General features: G+C 29.3%; 3 protein-coding genes and 1 long non-coding RNA gene across 6 annotated transcripts; all 4 read left to right on the top strand.

Annotated features, from left to right (window-relative positions):
- Positions 1-144: 144 nt before the first annotated feature.
- On the top strand, positions 145-2,801 carry LOC148935132 (uncharacterized). 2 transcript variants are annotated; one of them, XR_016140577.1, is made up of 4 exons: positions 145-354; positions 914-1,074; positions 1,232-1,350; positions 2,042-2,801. It is a non-coding gene; the product is annotated as an uncharacterized LOC148935132 (long non-coding RNA). The 2 variants fall into 2 exon arrangements; XR_016140576.1 differs by lacking the exon at positions 1,232-1,350.
- A 1,905-nt stretch (positions 2,802-4,706) lies between these two features.
- LOC105422868 (uncharacterized) lies at positions 4,707-7,238 on the top strand. The gene is made up of 2 exons (XM_011632422.3): positions 4,707-4,908; positions 5,330-7,238. The coding sequence occupies exons 1-2, from the start codon at positions 4,903-4,905 to the stop codon at positions 6,272-6,274; spliced, it is 951 nt and encodes a 316-aa protein (XP_011630724.2). The 5' UTR covers positions 4,707-4,902; the 3' UTR covers positions 6,275-7,238.
- A 2,441-nt stretch (positions 7,239-9,679) lies between these two features.
- SIFa (neuropeptide SIFamide) lies at positions 9,680-11,423 on the top strand. 2 transcript variants are annotated; one of them, XM_011632423.2, is made up of 3 exons: positions 9,680-9,807; positions 10,460-10,613; positions 11,034-11,423. In XM_011632423.2, exons 2-3 carry the CDS (start codon positions 10,484-10,486, stop codon positions 11,123-11,125), a joined length of 222 nt encoding a protein of 73 aa, XP_011630725.2. In that variant the 5' UTR covers positions 9,680-9,807; positions 10,460-10,483; the 3' UTR covers positions 11,126-11,423. The 2 variants fall into 2 exon arrangements, with proteins under 2 accessions (XP_011630725.2, XP_011630726.2); XM_011632424.2 differs by lacking the exon at positions 9,680-9,807 and adding an exon at positions 10,145-10,286.
- A 1,716-nt stretch (positions 11,424-13,139) lies between these two features.
- Eth (ecdysis triggering hormone) lies at positions 13,140-14,721 on the top strand. Its single transcript, XM_011632426.3, has 5 exons — positions 13,140-13,330; positions 13,494-13,681; positions 13,798-13,879; positions 13,964-14,057; positions 14,273-14,721. The coding sequence occupies exons 1-5, from the start codon at positions 13,288-13,290 to the stop codon at positions 14,340-14,342; spliced, it is 477 nt and encodes a 158-aa protein (XP_011630728.2). The 5' UTR covers positions 13,140-13,287; the 3' UTR covers positions 14,343-14,721.
- Positions 14,722-20,919: the final 6,198 nt, after the last annotated feature.

The following is a 20,919-nucleotide window of genomic DNA, read 5'->3' as shown; positions in this document are numbered from 1 at the left end:
GGCCGTGTCCAGTCACAACTGGTGGGAGTTGAAGGGTGAAACAAGGGTGGTGGATACCAGGGCGTGTCGCCATGCCACCAATCCCGAAGCGAATGTCATTTTTGACGTCAGAGAGAAGAGGAGAGCAAGTATGCCAATTTCTCTTCTTGTTTGCTTTTTTCTCGTTTCCAGATTCCTTTTTGTTTATCTTAGCCGCGTGCGGTTTTCATAGCGGAACGTATCCGCTACCGATATTTTTGTATGTCATATTCAATTCGCTATCTTAGAAGACCGCCGAGATGGAGAAACATCTCACGGCGTTCAAAAAACGAGAATCAAGCTCTCGAGGCATCAACGTTGCGCGGAAACAGAAAGGTAGGTTAAAGTCCAAGATGGCTCTGGTTAAGGGATGGTACATCACTGTTCATAAATTTTCAACATTCATATCTAGATGTGATTGTACCATGTATTCTCTGCATTATGTTTAAAAATTTTTTATAAAATATTAAAAGTATCAAATATATACATATATTACCAATATATTACCAATGCCAAAATAATATTAAAACCTTATCTTCTATTAATTTTAAAAATAATATTATATGCATATATATATACATTTTAAATTCGAGCATTCTATTACCAAATATAAAATTAATGGAATAATATTATACTAAATAATAGAAAATAATGTTATCAGAGAGAATTAACTTTCTTTCAGTCTTTTTTTAAGTCTTTTTCAAGATTTTATTGACGTCAACTAGAAATTAACTATAAATAAAATAGAGTGTCAATAAATAGACTGCTGATATAATCTTTTTATAGACTATATTCTTTTTTAAAATAATAAGAAAATAAAAATCTAAAATAATAATCATCCCATGATTTACCAATCAAAGGGTAATGTTGTAACGTTGAATTTATATCTCCAAAGTCATCTGGAACAGAAACGGGACGCTCATTAGGGATTCTGCAACGGTCTACCATAGAAGAATCTAATTGCTGATAGTCCGATTTCTTCCGTGGAAAATGTCGCGACGCCTGCGTCGTCTTCGGCCGACAACGTGGGTGGCTCGGGGTGAAGAACGTGAACAGGTAGGTAAACAGGGACGACGATACTAGAAGAGGAAGAAACATTTATGGTTATACCGTTGGGGGTGGAAAGGACAAAATGGACGGCAACCAATAGAGCGCCGGGACAAAATGGCCGTCGGTGAATTTAATCAATATCGTCCTCCGTTCTTCGTTGTAGGTGGAGGACAGAACGAGACCCAGAAAGGGCCAGGATCGTAACTAGTGTGCGTACTCTCTCTGAGGTCGATATATTTTGTGCCTGTAGGCGTATAAATCCTCTACGTGGGCGCACCCAATGTAACATGATTCACAAGAACTTATTATTTCTGCAATACCGTGTCAATTTCGTGAACAACGAGAAAATTGAAATCAGGAACGATCATCTACGATTTTCTATGTACAATCCTTCTATTAAAGGATATATATATATATATATATATATTATATAATTTATGAAAATACATGTATATTACTACTATACATATATTAAAACAATGAAATATTATATTATCATTTCAATTTAATTATGTCATAACAACTGCATTGTACACGCCTGACTAATTACATTTTTCGATTGTAATAATATAATGCGAACGTAAGAGCAGTAGTTAAACATGTCTCATTTTGAGGTATAATTGTTATTAGGAAATACGAAAATATTGTGTGACATGATTAAATTATTATTTGTTTCAAGTTCTAATAATAATTTTATTCCTGGTTTTTATAATTTATATTTATTAAAACAAAATATTTTAATCTTCTATGAATTCTTTAAAAAATATAAATGATTCCACTGATACCTAATATGTCAATTTGATGGATCATATTACCACCCATTCTTGTGATATTCATAAAATTAATTCTATTGAATGTAACATCGTTGTACTGTAAATTGGATTTCAATTAAATAGCCATGTTCACGTGAATTGCTGCAACCACTGATGAAAGACAATACTTATATCATGAAACAATATACCGTTGTTCACAGGCTTAGTTGTCATGACATATCAGAAGAGGCATTATTGTCACGTGAAAAGCTTTAACACAAAGTTTCTACAAGCAGCAACTATCAGCTCGAGGTAGCTGTTTTAAGAGGGGTTTCAAGTTATTTCATCATAGTTGGCAAGAAGAGGAGTAGGTCGGTCGATTTAATGGAACCGTACAGTCAGGCAGCATCGATTCCCCGCAACCACTTTTAGAAGAGAGTAATCCAATTATATTGGAAGATGCTGACAATCTTTCTTCATCTTTTGAGAAACTTTAGATTGAATTGACATTCCGTAAAATACTCGAAAAGAGATTTCTATAAAAAAAAATTTCTCAAAATTTTGTTAGTAAATTTTTAATAAATATATGTACTCATTATTTACTAACAAAATTTTATTGTAATAAATCTATCTTGCATCTTTCTTATCTCTTCTAAAAAACATTACATGTTTGAAAGTAAAAAATATTTGCAATAATAAATTATTAACTTTTTAATATTTTTTCAGATATTAGAATTTATTACTCAACAAAAATTAGTTGTTACCAATTAATCACTACAGATTTTACAGGTATTTGTCTTTATATTGTATTTTAATTGTCTTGTAATTGTATTTTACGTGTTAATTTTGAAATATGTAATACATTGTGTGTACGCATTCAAAATTTATTTATTTATTTACAAATTTATGAATTAATTATTACTAAAAATGTAACATTAAAAGATAAGAATTTAAATAAATCAACATTGTAAAATTGTGTAATTCAGAATCAATTTTTCCTTTTTATCTCTAGATATAATTAAGAAATTTATTTATCTAAGTTATGTAACTTGTTCTTTGTCTTTTGGCAATTTATCTAACAATTTAGTTTTTGTTTACTGTTATGTTAATTCTATAAAAGCAACATATTAATGAAAAAATTATTCACAATATTGTTTTGCTTTATTTTATTAATAATCAAATTTAGATTGATTAGATTTGATCAAAGTTAACAAATAAAATTTCTTATAAACAAGCTATAGATCTTTCCGATTTTTAAGTCTTTATAGATTAAATTGAAATATTTAATTGAAATTTAATCAAAATAAATAAACATATTCTAGACGATAATGTACCTAAATTTATAAGCTGGTTTCTTGATTTATATTGAGATTTATATAACATATATTGAGTTATATAATAACACAATAATTAATTAAATAAAACGCAAAATTTTTTTAAAATTCTACAAAATACTATCTATGTACATTTATATTAAATATATTTTTAATAATTTGGCAGATATATTATCATCATTCGCACACTATTTAGATTTAATTTATAAAATAACAAACAAAATGACAAGGTTATACGTATGTACAAGTATGTACAAAATTTATTTGGTATAAAATAATTGTTTTTATTATTTACTAATTTAATATTATATAATATAATATTTATAACTATACTTTTGTTTAAGCAAATTACTTTTGTAACATTTTTTATGCATCAAAGATTTTGTTTTAAATAGCACTTGAACCATGTAATATACATTAACAATTCTATTATATCAGAGAATTATAACGACTAACCACGCTGATTTTAAATTTTAATCTATAACTCAAAAAGAATCTATTATAGTTTAAGCATAATAATTAATATGTACATATTTTTTAATTTATTGCTTTTTGTTTTCAAAAACTATTTACTAAAAATTATATTTTTTGGTAATTATATTTTTTAGTAATTATAATCATAATTTCTTCAAAAATTTCTTTTAAAATATATTTTGCAATTTTATATTTTCATTTATTGTTAGAAAGTTTAACAAATGAAAAGATATGTAAAATAAATTGAAATATTTTTACATTTTTTACATAATTGTTATCCAAAAAAATCATTAATAATATAAATAATTTAGCATTCCAATTATATATATGTATACTTTAAACTCTGTTACTGAAATATTCATTTTTGCCAATGATTATCTGTCTTTGTTTAAATGTCGCGACCTTCTCTTTGTGTCGCTAAGCAATAACAGCTTATGTTATGCTTAAGTAAGACAATTGGACGGTAACGGTTTTAGGGATGTGTGAATATTTTCATACTGGGAATCAAATTCGGGGCACCTAGTTTGGATTACTAAACTAAACTAAAACTTTTTCCAGGAAAAATTTATGTTTTATTTAAGTAGTACCGTCAAGCTAGAAAAAATTTTACAGCATGATCTAAGATTTGTTCACAATCTAAATTTTATATAGATTTTTTTTAATTTTCTATAAATTCTAATGTTAAAGAAAACAATGACATACAGAGAAATATATTATATTTATTGTTAAAATCTTAGACAAAATCATTCAACTGTGTTTAAATCTATTTTAAATGGATAATTATATATGCTTAATTTTATTTGTATAAATAAATATAAATAAAGATAAAATATAGATGATTTTTATGTAATAATGTAAAATATTTTTAAATAATATTACTTTACAAATATCTAAATGACATTATATATGACATTATATTTGAATTTTTTTCTTTTTGTTAATCAAATTGTAAATAACAAACTCAAATTGTAAATAATATAACAAAAGAGAGGAGAATCATCAATTGGCACTAGGCATTACTAATTCTAAGATCGGCCCTGCTTGACGTTGAAGATATAAAGCCATCAGCTTATGTGCCGAAAGAGATATTTGTATTTTGAACTTCGTGCAAGGCGTATGTCTCTTTATAAACGTTACTTTCAAGTAATAGTTTAATTTGAAAAGAATATCAGTATTCCTCTCAACGTCAGATTTATACTTCGGAATATTTATGTATATAAAATTCTAATAGGAGAAAAACCCGAAATCTGAATCAGCGTTCTTTTCATATTTTTATGAAGGTGAGTAGAATATATAATTAAATTTAATTATCTATTTCAGAAATACTATTTAATAATATGAGCTTTAAAAAGACAAAGTAAATTTATTTTGTAAAGATGTCTTAAATCAAATAATAAGAATAAGGAATAAGAGACTTTTGAAATAATAGTAATGCGAAAATCGCACTTTCAATATGCGTATTATTTGTCTATACAAGTCATATCAATTATGTCATGTAGAATCCTGTAACTGTTCTACTCTCGTTTTGATCTATATATAGTGGCTATCGAATTCTATTCTGATTCTCTCAGACGTATAGATACAAGAGCGCGGTCAGACTCCAGAAATTCCTCCTTAGCCATACGATCCCTCCCAATAAGCCAGCATCGGAACGCGGTTCTCCGCATCCCCTTCAGAATATTGATTAGCCATCATTTTCAGATGACGCCTACGTTTCGTTGGGTGTTCCTGTTGGCGTTGGTGGGCCGCGCCGCGAGCGTGCCAAGGCCTCTCGTGGTCGACGCTTGCGCTCTGCTTTGCAATCCCGGGGCAGAGACTGAATCCGAGCGAGCGCGGGATCCGGAGCTATTTCCCCGATATCCTAAGGTAAACTGCAGGCTCCAGTCTGAAAGCGACGAGCATCAAGCGTGGGTACTTGCCAGCCACTGCTTGAAACTGTGTGGTGTCGAGCTATCAATTCCTTCGGAAGTTAACTGTTTTGCTATGAGATCATCTCTTCAAGCGAATCTAGGATGTTATTGTGATGCTTTAACACCCTTGAGTCCAAACACCATGCGCCTTCACGAAAGTTGGAGGCTCAACTTTTTGGTAAAGGAGATAGCGGCCGATATCTTGGACGTCATCCTCAGTTCGCCTCTCGATATGATCATCCTATGCGAGCTTCATGAGGAGTTATTTAAGGACAACAATCTGAAAAAGGGAAAATTAGTTGCTGAGTGTACAAAGACGAATAACCCAGAGAATACTACCACTACCACTACGACTGCTGCGCCTATTACTACCGAAGCTCCACAACGAGCAAAACGATCGGTTGACAACGAGGAATATTCGTCATGGGATCATAGTCATTCGATGGATGATATTCATGAAATGCTAATGGACGAACCGATGATAGAAACGGAGCCCATGATGGAAGACATCGATGTGGACACGGATATCCCGACGGATGATGTGCATGAGATGATGCATGATTCTGCACTTCGTCGTAAGCTGTTTCCTTCCAAGAAGGAAGAAGAAGAGAAAATCCCTGAAAATCCACTATTCAAGGAATTCGTTAATGATTGGAAACGAGTGTGCAAAATACTGTGCAAATACGAACGCGGTGATCAATTCTGCCACTGTCAAAATCCAGAGTTAGACAGATGAACTGAGAGATAAGATGTGGATAAAGAGATAAGGACATTCACGTGAAAAAGGATATAAATTTATATAGCTCGTTTAGATTAATTTGTTTACGGTAAACTATTCTATTCTGTTAAATGAGTCTCATCATAATCAAAGACGCGTTAGAAGAAATATCTTGAAGTGATTTTTTTTAACATACTTTGTTATTGAAATTTATTTAAATTTTGTTACAGTAAATTGATATATAATAATAATAATAATAATAATAATTGATATATAATAATAATAATTCTGATTAAGATAAATTAAAAAATTATTATTTGTTGCAATACTGTGCGTAATGTTAAGTATTATATAATATCGTTTTTATGATAATGGTTCAACAGCGCTTTATAAAATCATCCATATTTCTATCTGCATTGTTCTATTTATAAAACAGATTTGTATTTTCTCAATTTTAATATGTATCTTTTATATGTGCAACGTTACATTCACTAATTTTTACTTGTATTTATATTTTTATACGAAATTATACACATTTAAACACATATCTATTTACATTTTACTCTTATTTTTATATATTTAATTTGGATAAAATTGAAACAAAATGCTTATTGAAAAATACAAAAAGAAAATAAATTGTTACAGAAAAAAATTTGGGAAAATTATTACAAAGCTTGATATATAAATATAATTGAAACGATAATTGAAACGATAATTGCAAAATATTAAGTTAACGATTGTAACATAAATAGATAAAGATTTTTCACTTAATGTTGAATCGTTATAGGCTTAAGAAAGTTCGACACAGGTCCAGTTCACATGGTTTGCGTTATATATTTTGTTTTAATTAAGAAAGCACAACAATAGCATTTTCATCGATCATGATTTGGAAATATTTGCAAGTATTTCAGATAAAATATATATTTTTTTAATAGAACCGAATTGTATAACAAATGTTATTATAATAAATGTGTATGATATATTTTTTGTTCTTATTCGATTTATTTAGCATTATAGCATGTTTAAGAAATATTATATTTTCACAATATTGCATTCAATAATATATCGAAATAACTTACTTCACCGAAATACTTCTTTATCGTATAATACACAACTTAAATAAAAATATTTGTATATTTTATGTTTTTATATATTTTATGTTTTGCACATATTTTTGTTTTAAAATTTTATATTCCTTAATAATCTTCGTAAAAAAATAGCTTAATGTTTTAAATTTATTAAATATGAATAAAATGATTGCTTTTTGTTAAAACAAACTAATTATATCTATATAAATGTATGTTAAAACATAATTAAAATTTGTTGGAAAAACTTGCAACGTGTGAACAAGACATCGATGTGTGATATGTGTATTATGCAATAAATTCTATTTATACGCGCGCACAATATGCAATGTGTATTCACGCGCTAATTATAGTTTACCTAAAACAGCTAACTTTTATATGATAGACTATATTAAATAGGTAAAAAGAAACCGAAAAACAAAATCCATGTCTTCCATTTGGTAGTCTTTAATATTATCTTTTGGCGATAACAACCGCTTTTTATAATATTACATAAATGATAAGAATATAATAAAGCACAAATTAATTACTCGTTCTTTAGTATGATAAGTCTTGGCTGGCATTAATACGTCGTCAATCATCATCCACTGTTCTTGATCGGAAAGCTATTAATTTTACAAAGAAATCGATCATACAGCGAGTAATCGGCGGCGTGTTTGCTTATATGCCGAATTAAAAAGAAAAAGTTGTGACGCGACAATAAGACGTAGACTTTAGTATGCCTATACGATGTCTTTTCAATCGTATTGCGCTCTTGGCTATGAATCGATAAGAATACGCACATTCTTGATTCTATAAATTTTTTAATACAGCAGATGCATTATATCCGCTTTTGTAAGTGAATAGGAGCAATAATTAACTAGAGAGTTATTTATTGGTTACTTAGAAAGAATATTATAATAATAATATTATAATAATTATAAACACACATACATATATTCGAAAATCGATCGATCGTCGAGAGCGTAATTAAATTTGGCTCTAATAATTCATTATCTTATATTAATGTATATATAATTACTTATATAATTATTTAGTATGTATATTAATAATATTAAGATAAATATCCATATTACTCTATTGCATACATATTGTATAATAACATAAGAGAAGGTATAATACTGTTTACAAAATTTCATATATCTAATTGTACAATCTATAAACATTCACTCTTTGAAATATACAATATAACAATACACAAGCCAAACATTCTTATTTCAAAAGATTTATTGTTAAATAAAGTGCTAAATAAAGTAATTATTTAATAACTCATTTTTCATTAATCCATTTTAAAGCAGTTTCAGCATTCTTTAAATCATAATCTTCTTAATTATATTTATTATAATTATAATTACTATTTGTGTCAAAATTATGAATTATGTATATATACCGCAAAAATGTTATATATTATATATTATATATACTTAATAAAATGCAATAATAAAATTAATATTTATTACGATAAGAATTCTAAAAGTTCTATTATTATTTTAATATTATAATATTATAATATTATAATATTATACTCTTTTTCTAAATAAGAACTAAAATGTTTAAGTAATATATAAATAATAATATAACAAGTTTGCAATATTATTAATATCTGAAAGATTAATCTTCCTTAAAATATTTTGAAACTATTTGCAAATATTGATTATTGATTGTATCGTATGCGGAAAATATAACAAAGTCTTTTATCAACTGATGTAATCGGAGAAAATAAGAGAATAAGAGAAAATATATCAACAATAGATAAATACTATTTTTACCATTTATAGATAATATTTTTAAATAATTAAAAATATAAAGAGAGCGAGAAAACAGATTTTTAATTAATTATTTAGCTCATTAATAAATTTTCTAGGATTACTTATTAAAATTGTATATTGTATTTCAGAAAAATAAATATGTACATAAAGCCTCTTAATTAATTATTTAAACATACAAAAAAAAATACATTGTATTTTTACATTGTATATTAATTACATATTTGACACATGTTAAATATAAATATACTTTAAAACTATTGTCAAATTAATATAAAATTATTTAATAATTATATTATTCTGCAACTTTTATATTTTGTATAATAATTTTTCTATAATCATTAAATTTAAGTCTATTAGTATATCTTACATAAAATATTTTAATGCAATTCTTTAACCAAAATCTTATATAAATTAGATATTAATTTTACATTAAATATTGCGCTCTGTAATCAGTAATCAGCTCTGTAATCAGCTCTGTCACAATTTTCGAGACATGTGCGATCAATGCAATCTTTATTTCCTTGGAGTAAAAGGCAATCTCATCAAAGTCTTCAATTACATTATATTTTGTGATAGCTTATTATCTTTTTCACACGGTACATCCTTTTAATATAGGCTACTGTCTTATAAAAGCCGATTCAACCATCGAAGAAGCATCAGTCGAGTATCATCCATCTTTCGGATACATCCCGCTCAGGTAAAAGCATCTTATATGTTATTTTTATTTATAATAACTATAGATCTTATCTTATCCTATCTTATTCGTGTTATTTATCTCTAACATATAACGTGTTATATATCTCTAACGTAATATATTTTTTCATATAAAATGTCGTAAATTTCTAAATAAGAATATAATTTATATATTTTTTTCACATACCCAAATTTCTGATTCCACTAAATTTTTAAATAGCGCGAGTTTACGTGATGTTCTTGCGTACTGGTCATCGTCGATTATTACGAATTTTGATATTTCGCAACAAATCAATATCCTATTGGGGGAACTCATGACGTTATTTGCAAATAATGTAGGTTGACTGCGTTTGATAGAGACATTTGTCTTTAAGTTGTTTCCTAGAGTATAAAAGCTCGTATTTTGTGCGCCGCTTATAACATTCGGTGACCGACAATCTTCTAAGAATCAAGCAAGTTTTTTTCAAATTTACATAAGAAAAAGTAAGCTTTTTTGTTTTATATTAAAATTTATTTAGATTTACGGTGAATCTTTTCAAATTTTGTTATCAATAATCTTATTACTGAACCAACAATAATTTATTCTATTAATTATTACAAGATAATAAAGTTATTTAAAAATTATAATAAATAATCAATAAATTTATTATTTTTAGATAAAAATAAATCAACACGTCGACATGGTTTCCATTCGCCTTTTCCTGGCACTTGCTGTTATTGTAGTAGTCTTCGTTATCAGTGCAGAGGCTGCCTACAAAAAGCCACCCTTTAACGGTAGCATATTCGGCAAACGATCTAACACTATAACTGGTAAGTACAAAACATTTTGCGTTATCTTTATACAATACTTTTCAAAAAAGATATAATTTTACAAAGTAAAAGCCAATTTTAAAATTTACATATAGCAAATGTATAAAACTAACCCCATCTGTTAAAAATGATTAACATCACAATATCAAATAATATAATTTTATTATATAGTATATTACTTTGTAAAATTGTTTGAAATATATTAAAGCAACACTTTGTATTTCAACAAACTGTTATTTAATACATTATTTACTTATTTAAAAAGTGCTTTAAAAAATGATAGTTATTTGAACAGTTTTGCAGTTCTGAAAATATTTGTTAATTAAAAATAATTATAGTTTACAAAAGTTTTTTAGATTAATTAATGTTTTGTAATATGCTTTTCATTTCTTATTTTATATTTTCTAATAAACTTTCTAGATTATGAAGTTACCAGCCGGGCTCTGTCAGCTATGTGCGAAGTCGCTAGCGAAACTTGTACCGCTTGGCTCTCTCATCAAGAATCCAACTGAAGATGAAAAACCGACCGAGATTATTTGCGATTTCCGCTGACTGATCAATATATAAAACAATATAATTAATTAACTATGAACTTGGTAAAGGATCTGCAATCATGCGCTTAAAAATTCATTACATTGTCTTTTATCAATAATCATTACATTACATGCCATGTCTAATCGTAAACTTTATATCTAAATAATAATATATTATTATAATATATAATTTTATCATGATTTATAAGCTTCTACAATATGGTTTATTAAAAGCTACTAAAATAAATAAAATATTATGATTTTAAGGAAGAGCTAATTAATAGTACTTTAATCTCCTTTTAATTAATCTCCTTTCCTACTAAATAAAAATATTAATTATTCTTTCTAATTTTTAATTAATTTATTTATTTTAACAGTTAATTAAAATTAAATAATTTATTAATTAATTTATTATAAAAAATTTAGAATTTTCAATAACTATATAATAAAGAAATTGTCGATTAATATCTGATGTAATTAAAAGAAATATAAAATATATTTGACAAAATGCTCGATTTAAATAATTTACATAAATATAAGAGATCACTGAAACTTTTAGTTAAAGTAAATTAAAAGCACTTTAATATGAAAAGCACGTACTATTCACCTGCCTGGATAAGGGTAATAGTCTATTGTCTATAGTCGAAAAAAGACACGCAATACACAGCAACAGCAAAAATATTGGCACATATATTTAATTTAATTACTTTAAAAATATATAAAATATTTTATATTTACACGTAATATTTTATTAGAAAGCGTTTAATAGCGACAATAATGTTCAATAAAAAGATTTAACTCTTTTATGTATAATATACAAAAATATTTAATTTTATTTTTATATATAACAACAATAATTAATACACACATATTAAATATAATATAAAAATTATATTCTTTAAAATTATATTACATACATATATAAAATTTATATCAGATTAAAGAACAAAAATTTTCTTCATAAAAGAGGACGATTAATCTTCTGCTACTAAAAAGCAATCGATAAATTTATTCACTACTGTTAGAGAGACAAACATTGGTGTTAATTTACAAGACGTACATGAACTAAATATTCAATTGCTCTTTAATCAAGTATAAATATGCTGAATCTAATCGAGTTAAGCTCATTGTATCCAGTTGATTTTCAGGTAAGAAATATTATTCATTATTACATTGATTAAAGTCTATTTTTCTGTTACATTATTTTTTTATAAAAAACTTACACTTCTCAGTATTACATCTCCGTGACATTAAGTTAGAGTAACCAATATCTTTCTTGTGATTTTGAAGTAGAAGAGTAAATGTCATCTCTGAATATATAATGTATGCTCTTTACAGAATTTTATAGCAAATAGTTTTGCTGCTACAGTTAAAGTAGATATTTTTATTCATAATTTTATTCATAATAATTAAAATAATAACTATTATATACTAATTAAAATAATTATTATAAAAATAATTTATAAATCTTATGATTGTTTTATAGTTTAATTTTTACATAGCGTGTGTACCATTATAACTATTAAAAAGATTAAATTTAGAGACAATTTTATTTTTCTCAGTTCCGTATCGAAAACGTTATTCGATCGCGCATTGGTAATTTCGGAACTTCTTTATTTACTTTTTCCCATGCAATAGCATAGCAGTATGTCAAACATTTCCCGTAACGTCTCCTACGATGCATCAATTCTACAGAATGCATTTTACTCGCGCGGACGCACGGTTGGATATTCTTGCGTGTTTTGTGAACGAGGACAAACAGTCGGTGTGATTCAAATGCGATGGGGTTTCACGACGTGCAAACTTCATGTCGATTCTTCTCGCCCACAATCCTCGAACACTCCGGTCCATTCCTTGCGGTAATGGAAGAAGCCGTACGTACGCGAAAAATCGCTCAGTGCTCACCGAACGCCCGCGAGACGCGCATCTTTTCCGTGGGATTCGGCAGGTTTCTATGGCAGTCACTTACGCGTCGATCGCGCTCGAGAATGCCACGTCGATTGGCGCACATCAAAATAATTGTTGCCATCAATTCTGAGATGTGCAATCGGTGTGATGTGCTCAAAGGGTGAAGTTGCTCTTGAAGACTGAATTGCGCTTGATTGATTCATTACAGGTATTAAATTCACGACTTTTTCGAGATGATGCTACAAAGATCTCACACTCAACGGATCAGAGGTAATGGTACGCTAATTGGCTAATTATTTTTTTTATATGTTGTGAATTTATATCATGAATTTACAAAGATTATATATATTTAGTTTAGTATTTAGTGTAATATATTTAAAAATTATTGTTTTGTCTATTTACAATGTTTAACATTATCTTTTATGCAATATATGTTCAGCTTTTCTTGGTGGAATTGTCATATTGTTAATCTGTCAAAATATCATAATGGCGGACGAAGTACCTGCATTTTTTTTGAAAATTGCCAAAATACCTACCCTACCTAGAGTTGGTCGAAGTGGAAGATTTGAAGATTTCTTTTACAAAGCCGAAAAACATATACCTCGTATTGGTAGAAGTGATCAACAGGTATTTCTGATTAATAAAACTAATATTATTGTGATAATTATTATAATTTTTTATATTTTATTATGATTACTAAATAAATGCTATTAAATAAATGCTAAATTATATTCTCTTTTAAGTCAACCAATACTCTATCGCTACAGGATGGAGAAGAAACTTATCCTAGTTTAACTAAAAGACGCATAGATTATCCTCCAAAAGGTTACAAATTTGCTAAAATATATATTTCTTTATACATGTCAAATTAAATAATTTTTAATGTTTTTTTTTTATTTATATCGCCAGTTGAGGAATGGACCTGGCAAAATTTTCCTCTTGCAATTGAAGGTCCGCGAGAACTTTGGCGAACATTAGCTGGATATTCGAGAGACAGTGATGAGTAAGTGTTGTGAATAAAATTTTATAAAAAAGAACGCTTAATTAAAGCGTAATGTAATTTAATAGCTTAAAGAATATTATTAATTACACCTATTAATTATACTAAAAACATATTAATGTCAATACTAAATACAATTAATGTACTTATTTATAAGAAATCAAATTATTATTAGAAAAGAATATTATATTGATTAATAATTGTTTAATTTATTCAAGTATCGAGAATGAAGTGTGGCAGAGGAAAAAGAGAACCGAAACTGGATCAGCAATGACACAAGCAAAATAATGCAAAAGTTCTTCGTCGCTTCGAAAACATTAAATGCTCTATTAAAAAATTTACTATTATGGTGACGGGAAATAAAAATGATAGATGCGTAAATACAATGTAATTTCGCTTTCTTCTTTAATTTCTTTATGCCGAATATGGAGATCCATAATAATTTAGGACTCCTTAATAAATAGCGATATGTCTAAATTAAGCATTTATTTATTTCTTGATAATATTGTACAATGTGTACTAGCAAAATTTAAAAATTCGTAGAAAATAAAATAATTGTTTAGAATGTAGATTATTAACATTGTATATTTCACATTCAAACAATTTTACTGATTGTTCTTATCAATGTTCAAATATATATCCAAACACAATAAAGTTTCAAAAATTTCATTTCTTTTTTCTTATCCTTAATCTTTTAAATAAAAAAATTTTAAATAATAATTTTTATTACAATTAATTTCATATAGCGTATGTGTATCATTAACATATTTTTATTTCATTATAACATATTGACATTATTTCGACAATTAATACTTTTACGATTAATTTTATGATTTAACGGATAAAAGCACTATTCGCAAAATTTGTGATTGCAACTGATATTTTTATGGGTGCATGCAATATTTATTTATTTATTATAACTTATCAAACTATAACTAAAGATTATTAATTACTGTAATTAAAAAGAATAATAAAGTAAATTATAATTAAAAAAAAATTAAAAAAAAAATTTTTACACTGATAAATTTTACTGATAAATATTCTTATACTCATATCTAGATATTGAAGTTATAAAAACAAATTACAAAATTTGCAAAAAATTTTTTTTTACCATTCTCTATTTCTATATACATTTTGTTTAATTATTTCTATACATTACGTTTGTACGGACATTTGTAATTTATGGAAAACTGTTGGCGAAATAGTATAATTGGGGCAAAATCGATATACGGCGACTCGCACAACAGTTGTTTGCAAGTGTATGCTGAAATTGCATATGCGAATCCCTTTACTTTGCGTCAGTTGTTTCAAATAACATTGCACAATATTATCGAAAATATCCATATAACAATCGAAAATCGACATAATAACAATTGATTGAAAGAAAGCATTGAGATAGATGTATATGAGACGTAAATGTGCAATTATACATTTTCTAATAAATAAGCTTTAAGTATACAGTACATAGCATCATGAGGATTTATTTAATGTAAATAAGGTGTTATTGAACGATGTGACAAATATAATGACAAATATAAATAAATAGGCAATTCATAGGCAAAATATAGTTTTCGCACGTAAGGAATGCATGAAGCTCTCCAGTCATCACGATATGAACTTATTAGAGACAGGTTTTGTTTAAAGTAAGAATAGTTATTGTATTAATGGAGCAGAAATCTACGGATATATTTCTCATTAGAATTCAGACATGTGGGTCGTCTCCATATTTTTTTTCTTGTAATTATTAATAACACGTTTTCGCATAAAATCAAGGTGTAAAATATAAGATGTCACAAGAATATGACTGATCTTTCTGATATTATATTTTTGAAATTTAAAAATCTCTTATATCCACTTCCAATATTAACTTCCATTAACATTAACTAGTAAAAAATAAAAATAAAGTAAACTAAGATTAAAATTAATCTACAGTCTGATAGAAATATATAACTTCAAAATGTTCTTTGAGATTCTTCACGTCTATTATCAATAAACTTTCTTACAATTTTTGAATAATGAGAAAATTAATATATACAATTACAATTTCAAATTAGAACATCAATAAGATATACTATTGAAGATCATCGACTTTAGATAAAGTTCCATGACTCAAATCACGAAGTTTGAAATAAAATTGAAGATATTATCGACTATAGATACAAAATTTGATCATTGACATAAATATATAAACAATTATTGTTTGCAATGAATAATTAAATTTACGATTTATAACATAGAATATCTATTATTTTTCCAACTTTTATTTTTAAATCTTAATAATTATTATTCTCATTTCACTATCTTTTTATTTTACTTAAAATAAATGATAATAATATGATAAAAATTAATATAATTAATATAATTTTTGTTTATGATTTTAAATATTAAAATATATATTTTTGTATTTAAAAATAAAATATCAATATGCAATGTAAAATCGTAGAGTGTTCCACATTGAAATCCAAGATGTCGTCAGTCAAACCAGTTGATGAATGTGTTTGGAGAAGATATCACTAGATAGCGCCATCGATCCATTGAATAACTGAATTCAAATATTCTTCGCTATAGGCTGTTCCTGGTAACAATAAATTGTTGTAATTACAATTCTTGCCTTTAAAGTGATGTTTTGTGTTTGAGTCTCACCGTCGCAACTAGTCATTTTAATTCATTATGTGGTAACTGCGAAGTAATTCACTCTTTTTCATGATGACCTAAATTCGAACAAGATTATCGGAAAGAAAAAATTTTTTTCTTCTTCGTGCGCCATATTGTCCATAATTTGTTTCAATAATTAAAATATATTTTGGTGAACTGTTATTTATGTTATATACATCCATTTTTATAAACCAATAAATTAAAAAAACATAAGAGGTATAAGTATATCTTATAGCTTCACTTTTTTAGTTAAATATAGCTACACATATATATAGCTCTGTTTACTTTTTAAGATATAAGTATAGTTCTTAGCTTCAATAGTTTTGTGATTTCATACAAGTATAGATTCGATTATCTACAGGTAGTAGTTACTTGGTTATAAGAAGATGCAGATTATCTTTCAGCGTAACTTCTTTCTGAAAGTTTTATCTAGCTATATAACTTGTAAATACAACATATAAAATCACTTTATTTTTCGCAGAGATAATAATGTAAATAATAAACGGATACATTTTTTACTGATAACAAACTTCGCATTGATATTTTTCATTATATGATAAAACGTTACTCAATGACAATTATTATTTCTCAGATAGTAGATGTATGATTTTCGAAGGTGCGATTTCTTCTGATTGGACTGCAATTAAAATTTCTATACATCGATATATCCCTTAAAACTGCTACCACGTATCGACATGAACTTTCCAAATAATGACGCCAAGCATGATCCCTTCGTTGAAACATCCTCACGCGTTCCCAATTTTTTTCCTATATTTTCCTGACACTTTTTGCATAATAATCGCGCGCGATGTATAATTCGCACGTGCACGAAACGTCGTTTTCTCTGCCACTTTCCTCGGCCACGTGCGGTTTTCATGCAGCGATTTTTCCGTGGTCGCTTTCCCCCGCGGCGCGGCGTGCTGACTTGTGCGAGGGGCGCCTTTTTCGCAGGATCGCATCTTGAGAGTACCAACGCCGTCACGTCGACGAGTATGTACATCGTGCGCGACGCGGATCAGCCGGGTTCGCACATAGCAATTTACGGAAACCGCACGTAACGCGCGCTCCGTGCCGACCCGAGCCAACACGAGCGAACATTTCCACGGAGTGTTACGTAACGGATCGACGCTAGATCGACGGCCGAAGTAACTGTATTTTCGAAGAAGCGACCGCCGAAGCGAAATCGCGGAATAAAACTTAGCTTAGGGGCAACTGCCATATTTGGATAATAGGGGGTATAAAGTACTGACAGCTTTCAGAATTTTTGCCATTTTTATGAAAATTTACAATTTGAATCTTACCAAATAGACATTTCTGATAGTTTACGATCTATTTCTGTTAATAATTATACGTTATTAAATGAAATTCTGTATTTGACTTTTTTTAGCTATTAATATCAAGATATGTGTCCGTTATTTTGTTCAATATGATTAAATTTTTATTCTATTTTAGATCCAATAAACAATGTTTCATATGTATCATGATTATAATATAGTGATAATTCGTTAACGTTTAGACTGTTTGATCATATCATTTTGCAAAATAAAAAATATCATGTGATAAATTTTCATGCAAGTCACTGTCGACTTTATCCCGATCAGCAGTCTGTACAATGTTGCGTGAGTAGGTATTTTCCCAGTCGTATTTAGTAATCTATTCAAATGACCGATTATTACATTTCGGCCTTGATGTTTTGATGTTTTGCACCGTTCGGGAATGAAAATGACACGTTAAAAGCACAATCTTTGTAGGTGGCGAGCGAATATTGTAGCTACTCTCTCATCCTGTCATATAATCATATTTATAAATACAATCTATTGTTAAAGTATAAAATATCTTATTTTAAATAAGAAACTGAAGTATTATTAATCAGTGACAATAAAATTAGATGATATAATATAATATATAATTATCAGAAATTATTTATTAATAGCTTACAATAAGCAATAAATATTTATAAAGGATTATAACTTTAAAAGAAATTAATATTAAATTAATATTTTAATGTAAACCGAATCTATGCAACAATATTGCTTTATTTAATATATTCTTCGTTTTTATATCTTAGTACTCAAAAATTTTTATCTTTTCTCTATCTTGCTGCATCGATACAAATGCCGAACACAATCTCTGTAATTGGTAATGCCTTTGAAAAAAACATTGCAATACTGGCGATCTCGTATGTAAAAAAAATAGTATTTGCTACAAAGAAGTGAGCGCAGACAGAAAAACGGCGAGGAGCAAGGGGCGAAGCTTGCAGGAAGGTCTTCTAGGCGGAAGTTGCATGGCTAGCGCGAACAATGCGTGTCCCGCGAACGGTCGTTTAATAACCCTGATTTGCCGTTTATACGGGAGGTCATGGAGGAGGTGGAGGTGGGCCGCGAGAGACACGGAGAAGAGGAGAGAGGAAGCGGAGGGTGCTGATGATGGGACGAGAGGGTGAGCATCGGGATCGCGCGCAACAACCGTACATAATCACGTAATGTGGTTATCATGCCAATTGCGTAAATATTTGAGCCAATTTGTGGCATGCAACGGATTCGCTCTCCTCGACCCGTGGCTTCATGAGAGAAAGAGAGAGGGAGAGAGAGAAAGAGACAGACCACCGCCTGATCGGGGCGACCTATTACGGCCAACTTGTTGGCATTTGCCGACCCGCCAGTTTCCGTTCTCTCTTTCTCTCTATCTCCGTATTTTCCCTTATTCTTTATTTCCTTCCCATTTCTTGCATCTCCGGATGCCGACGGAGCAACAAAGAAAGAAGTTAGCTGCCACGCGCAGAAATCACGGCGACACGGCGGAAACGTTCCGCTTGCAGTAATCTTTGATCGTAGCACTTTTAGTAGCCATTCGCTATATCTACTAAGAATGGACGTTAGTTTATTATTACGCAATCTGATATGACAAAGTGATGAAAATCTGTGATTATAAGGATACTGCGTTTCCTGCAATTTAATATATACTGATGAGTAAATTTCAGAATCTTTTCATTAGATAATGTTAAAACATCAGTTTGAAACTTTGCAAGTCTCAACTTCTTTTGAATGAGAGCAATTATTTTATTTCTTCCAAACTCTGGAATCGAGAATACGAGTAAACTACGAGAAGAAAGGGAGGAGGAAGGGGGAGAGGAACTGGCGCCTCTTCCAAAGCACGTAATCGTTCTACGTGGTCGTGTGTTGCCAGCCAGCCAGCCAGGCAGGACCCAGTTCCTGGTACTTGACTTCGTCCGTAGACTCGGGCTTCCACTCCTGCGTGTATCCGTTTGTCCGTCCCTCCATCCGCGTGCCGCCCTCTCATCCACGCAGGTAGAACAGACGGGCAGCCGCGGATCAATTAGTGCACAAGTGTGGACCTCGTAAACCTGCAGGACCTGCCGTGTCGACTTCCTCTCAGATAGACTTACATGAAAGTCGAATTGATCCGACCGCACGACATGATCTTAGACTTGTAATCTATGTCCCTATGATGACTGAGATTAGGTGATAATTCGGTCAACTGATTACTACAAAAAAGAAATAAACTTGATTGCAAGGATAAATATTTTTTACAAGATATTTATATTTCATGATATAGAATTTTGGAATAAAGAACTTCAAATTTTATTAAAACCATTGCATCTAAATCTAGTCCTGCATAATTATGTATCCAACTTCACTAAAAGATCAGATAAAATTTGTGCATATATGTAACATTGACGTTTCGAAGACATCATATAGACATATCCGAATATTTCGAGTTCTTTCGTTTTAGCGGTTCATCGATTGACTTTAACAATGGAGATGCGTAAGAAAGGTCGGAAGGTCGCCGTTTCGTATACAAGGCGTCATCCGCGACGATCATTGTGCATCTCGTCTGTTGTCTTCCCATCGGCGTAACGCGTCCAGAAGCGTGTGAAGAGACGGTGCAAGAATAGGGAGCAGAAAAAGTGGCGAGAAGTTGAGGAGCAGGAACAGAGGCGCCTTGTCATGCCGTGTAATGACGGCGGAGATGTGCGACGTCCTGTTGGGAAGCGAAAGAGAGAGAAAGAGAGAAAGAAATAGGGGCGGGAGGGGCAGAAACTCGATGAGAGAACGGGAAAAAGGAAAAGAAGCAATCACCGTCCTTTATTCTCTCGCTGAGATAAAGCCTCTTCAGTTAGTTGCAACGGAGTCGAAAGATATCCCTGCTACTGTTGGTGCAGTCGATCTTGTTCTCTCGTTGTCTAATA

The sequence above is a fragment of the Pogonomyrmex barbatus genome, unplaced genomic scaffold (assembly GCF_055798465.1).
Source record: "Pogonomyrmex barbatus isolate J1 unplaced genomic scaffold, ASM5579846v1 scaffold6, whole genome shotgun sequence".
Taxonomy (NCBI): domain Eukaryota; kingdom Metazoa; phylum Arthropoda; class Insecta; order Hymenoptera; family Formicidae; genus Pogonomyrmex; species Pogonomyrmex barbatus.
Note: the sequence above shows the minus strand (reverse complement) of the source record. Positions and strands in the feature narration are given on the sequence as shown.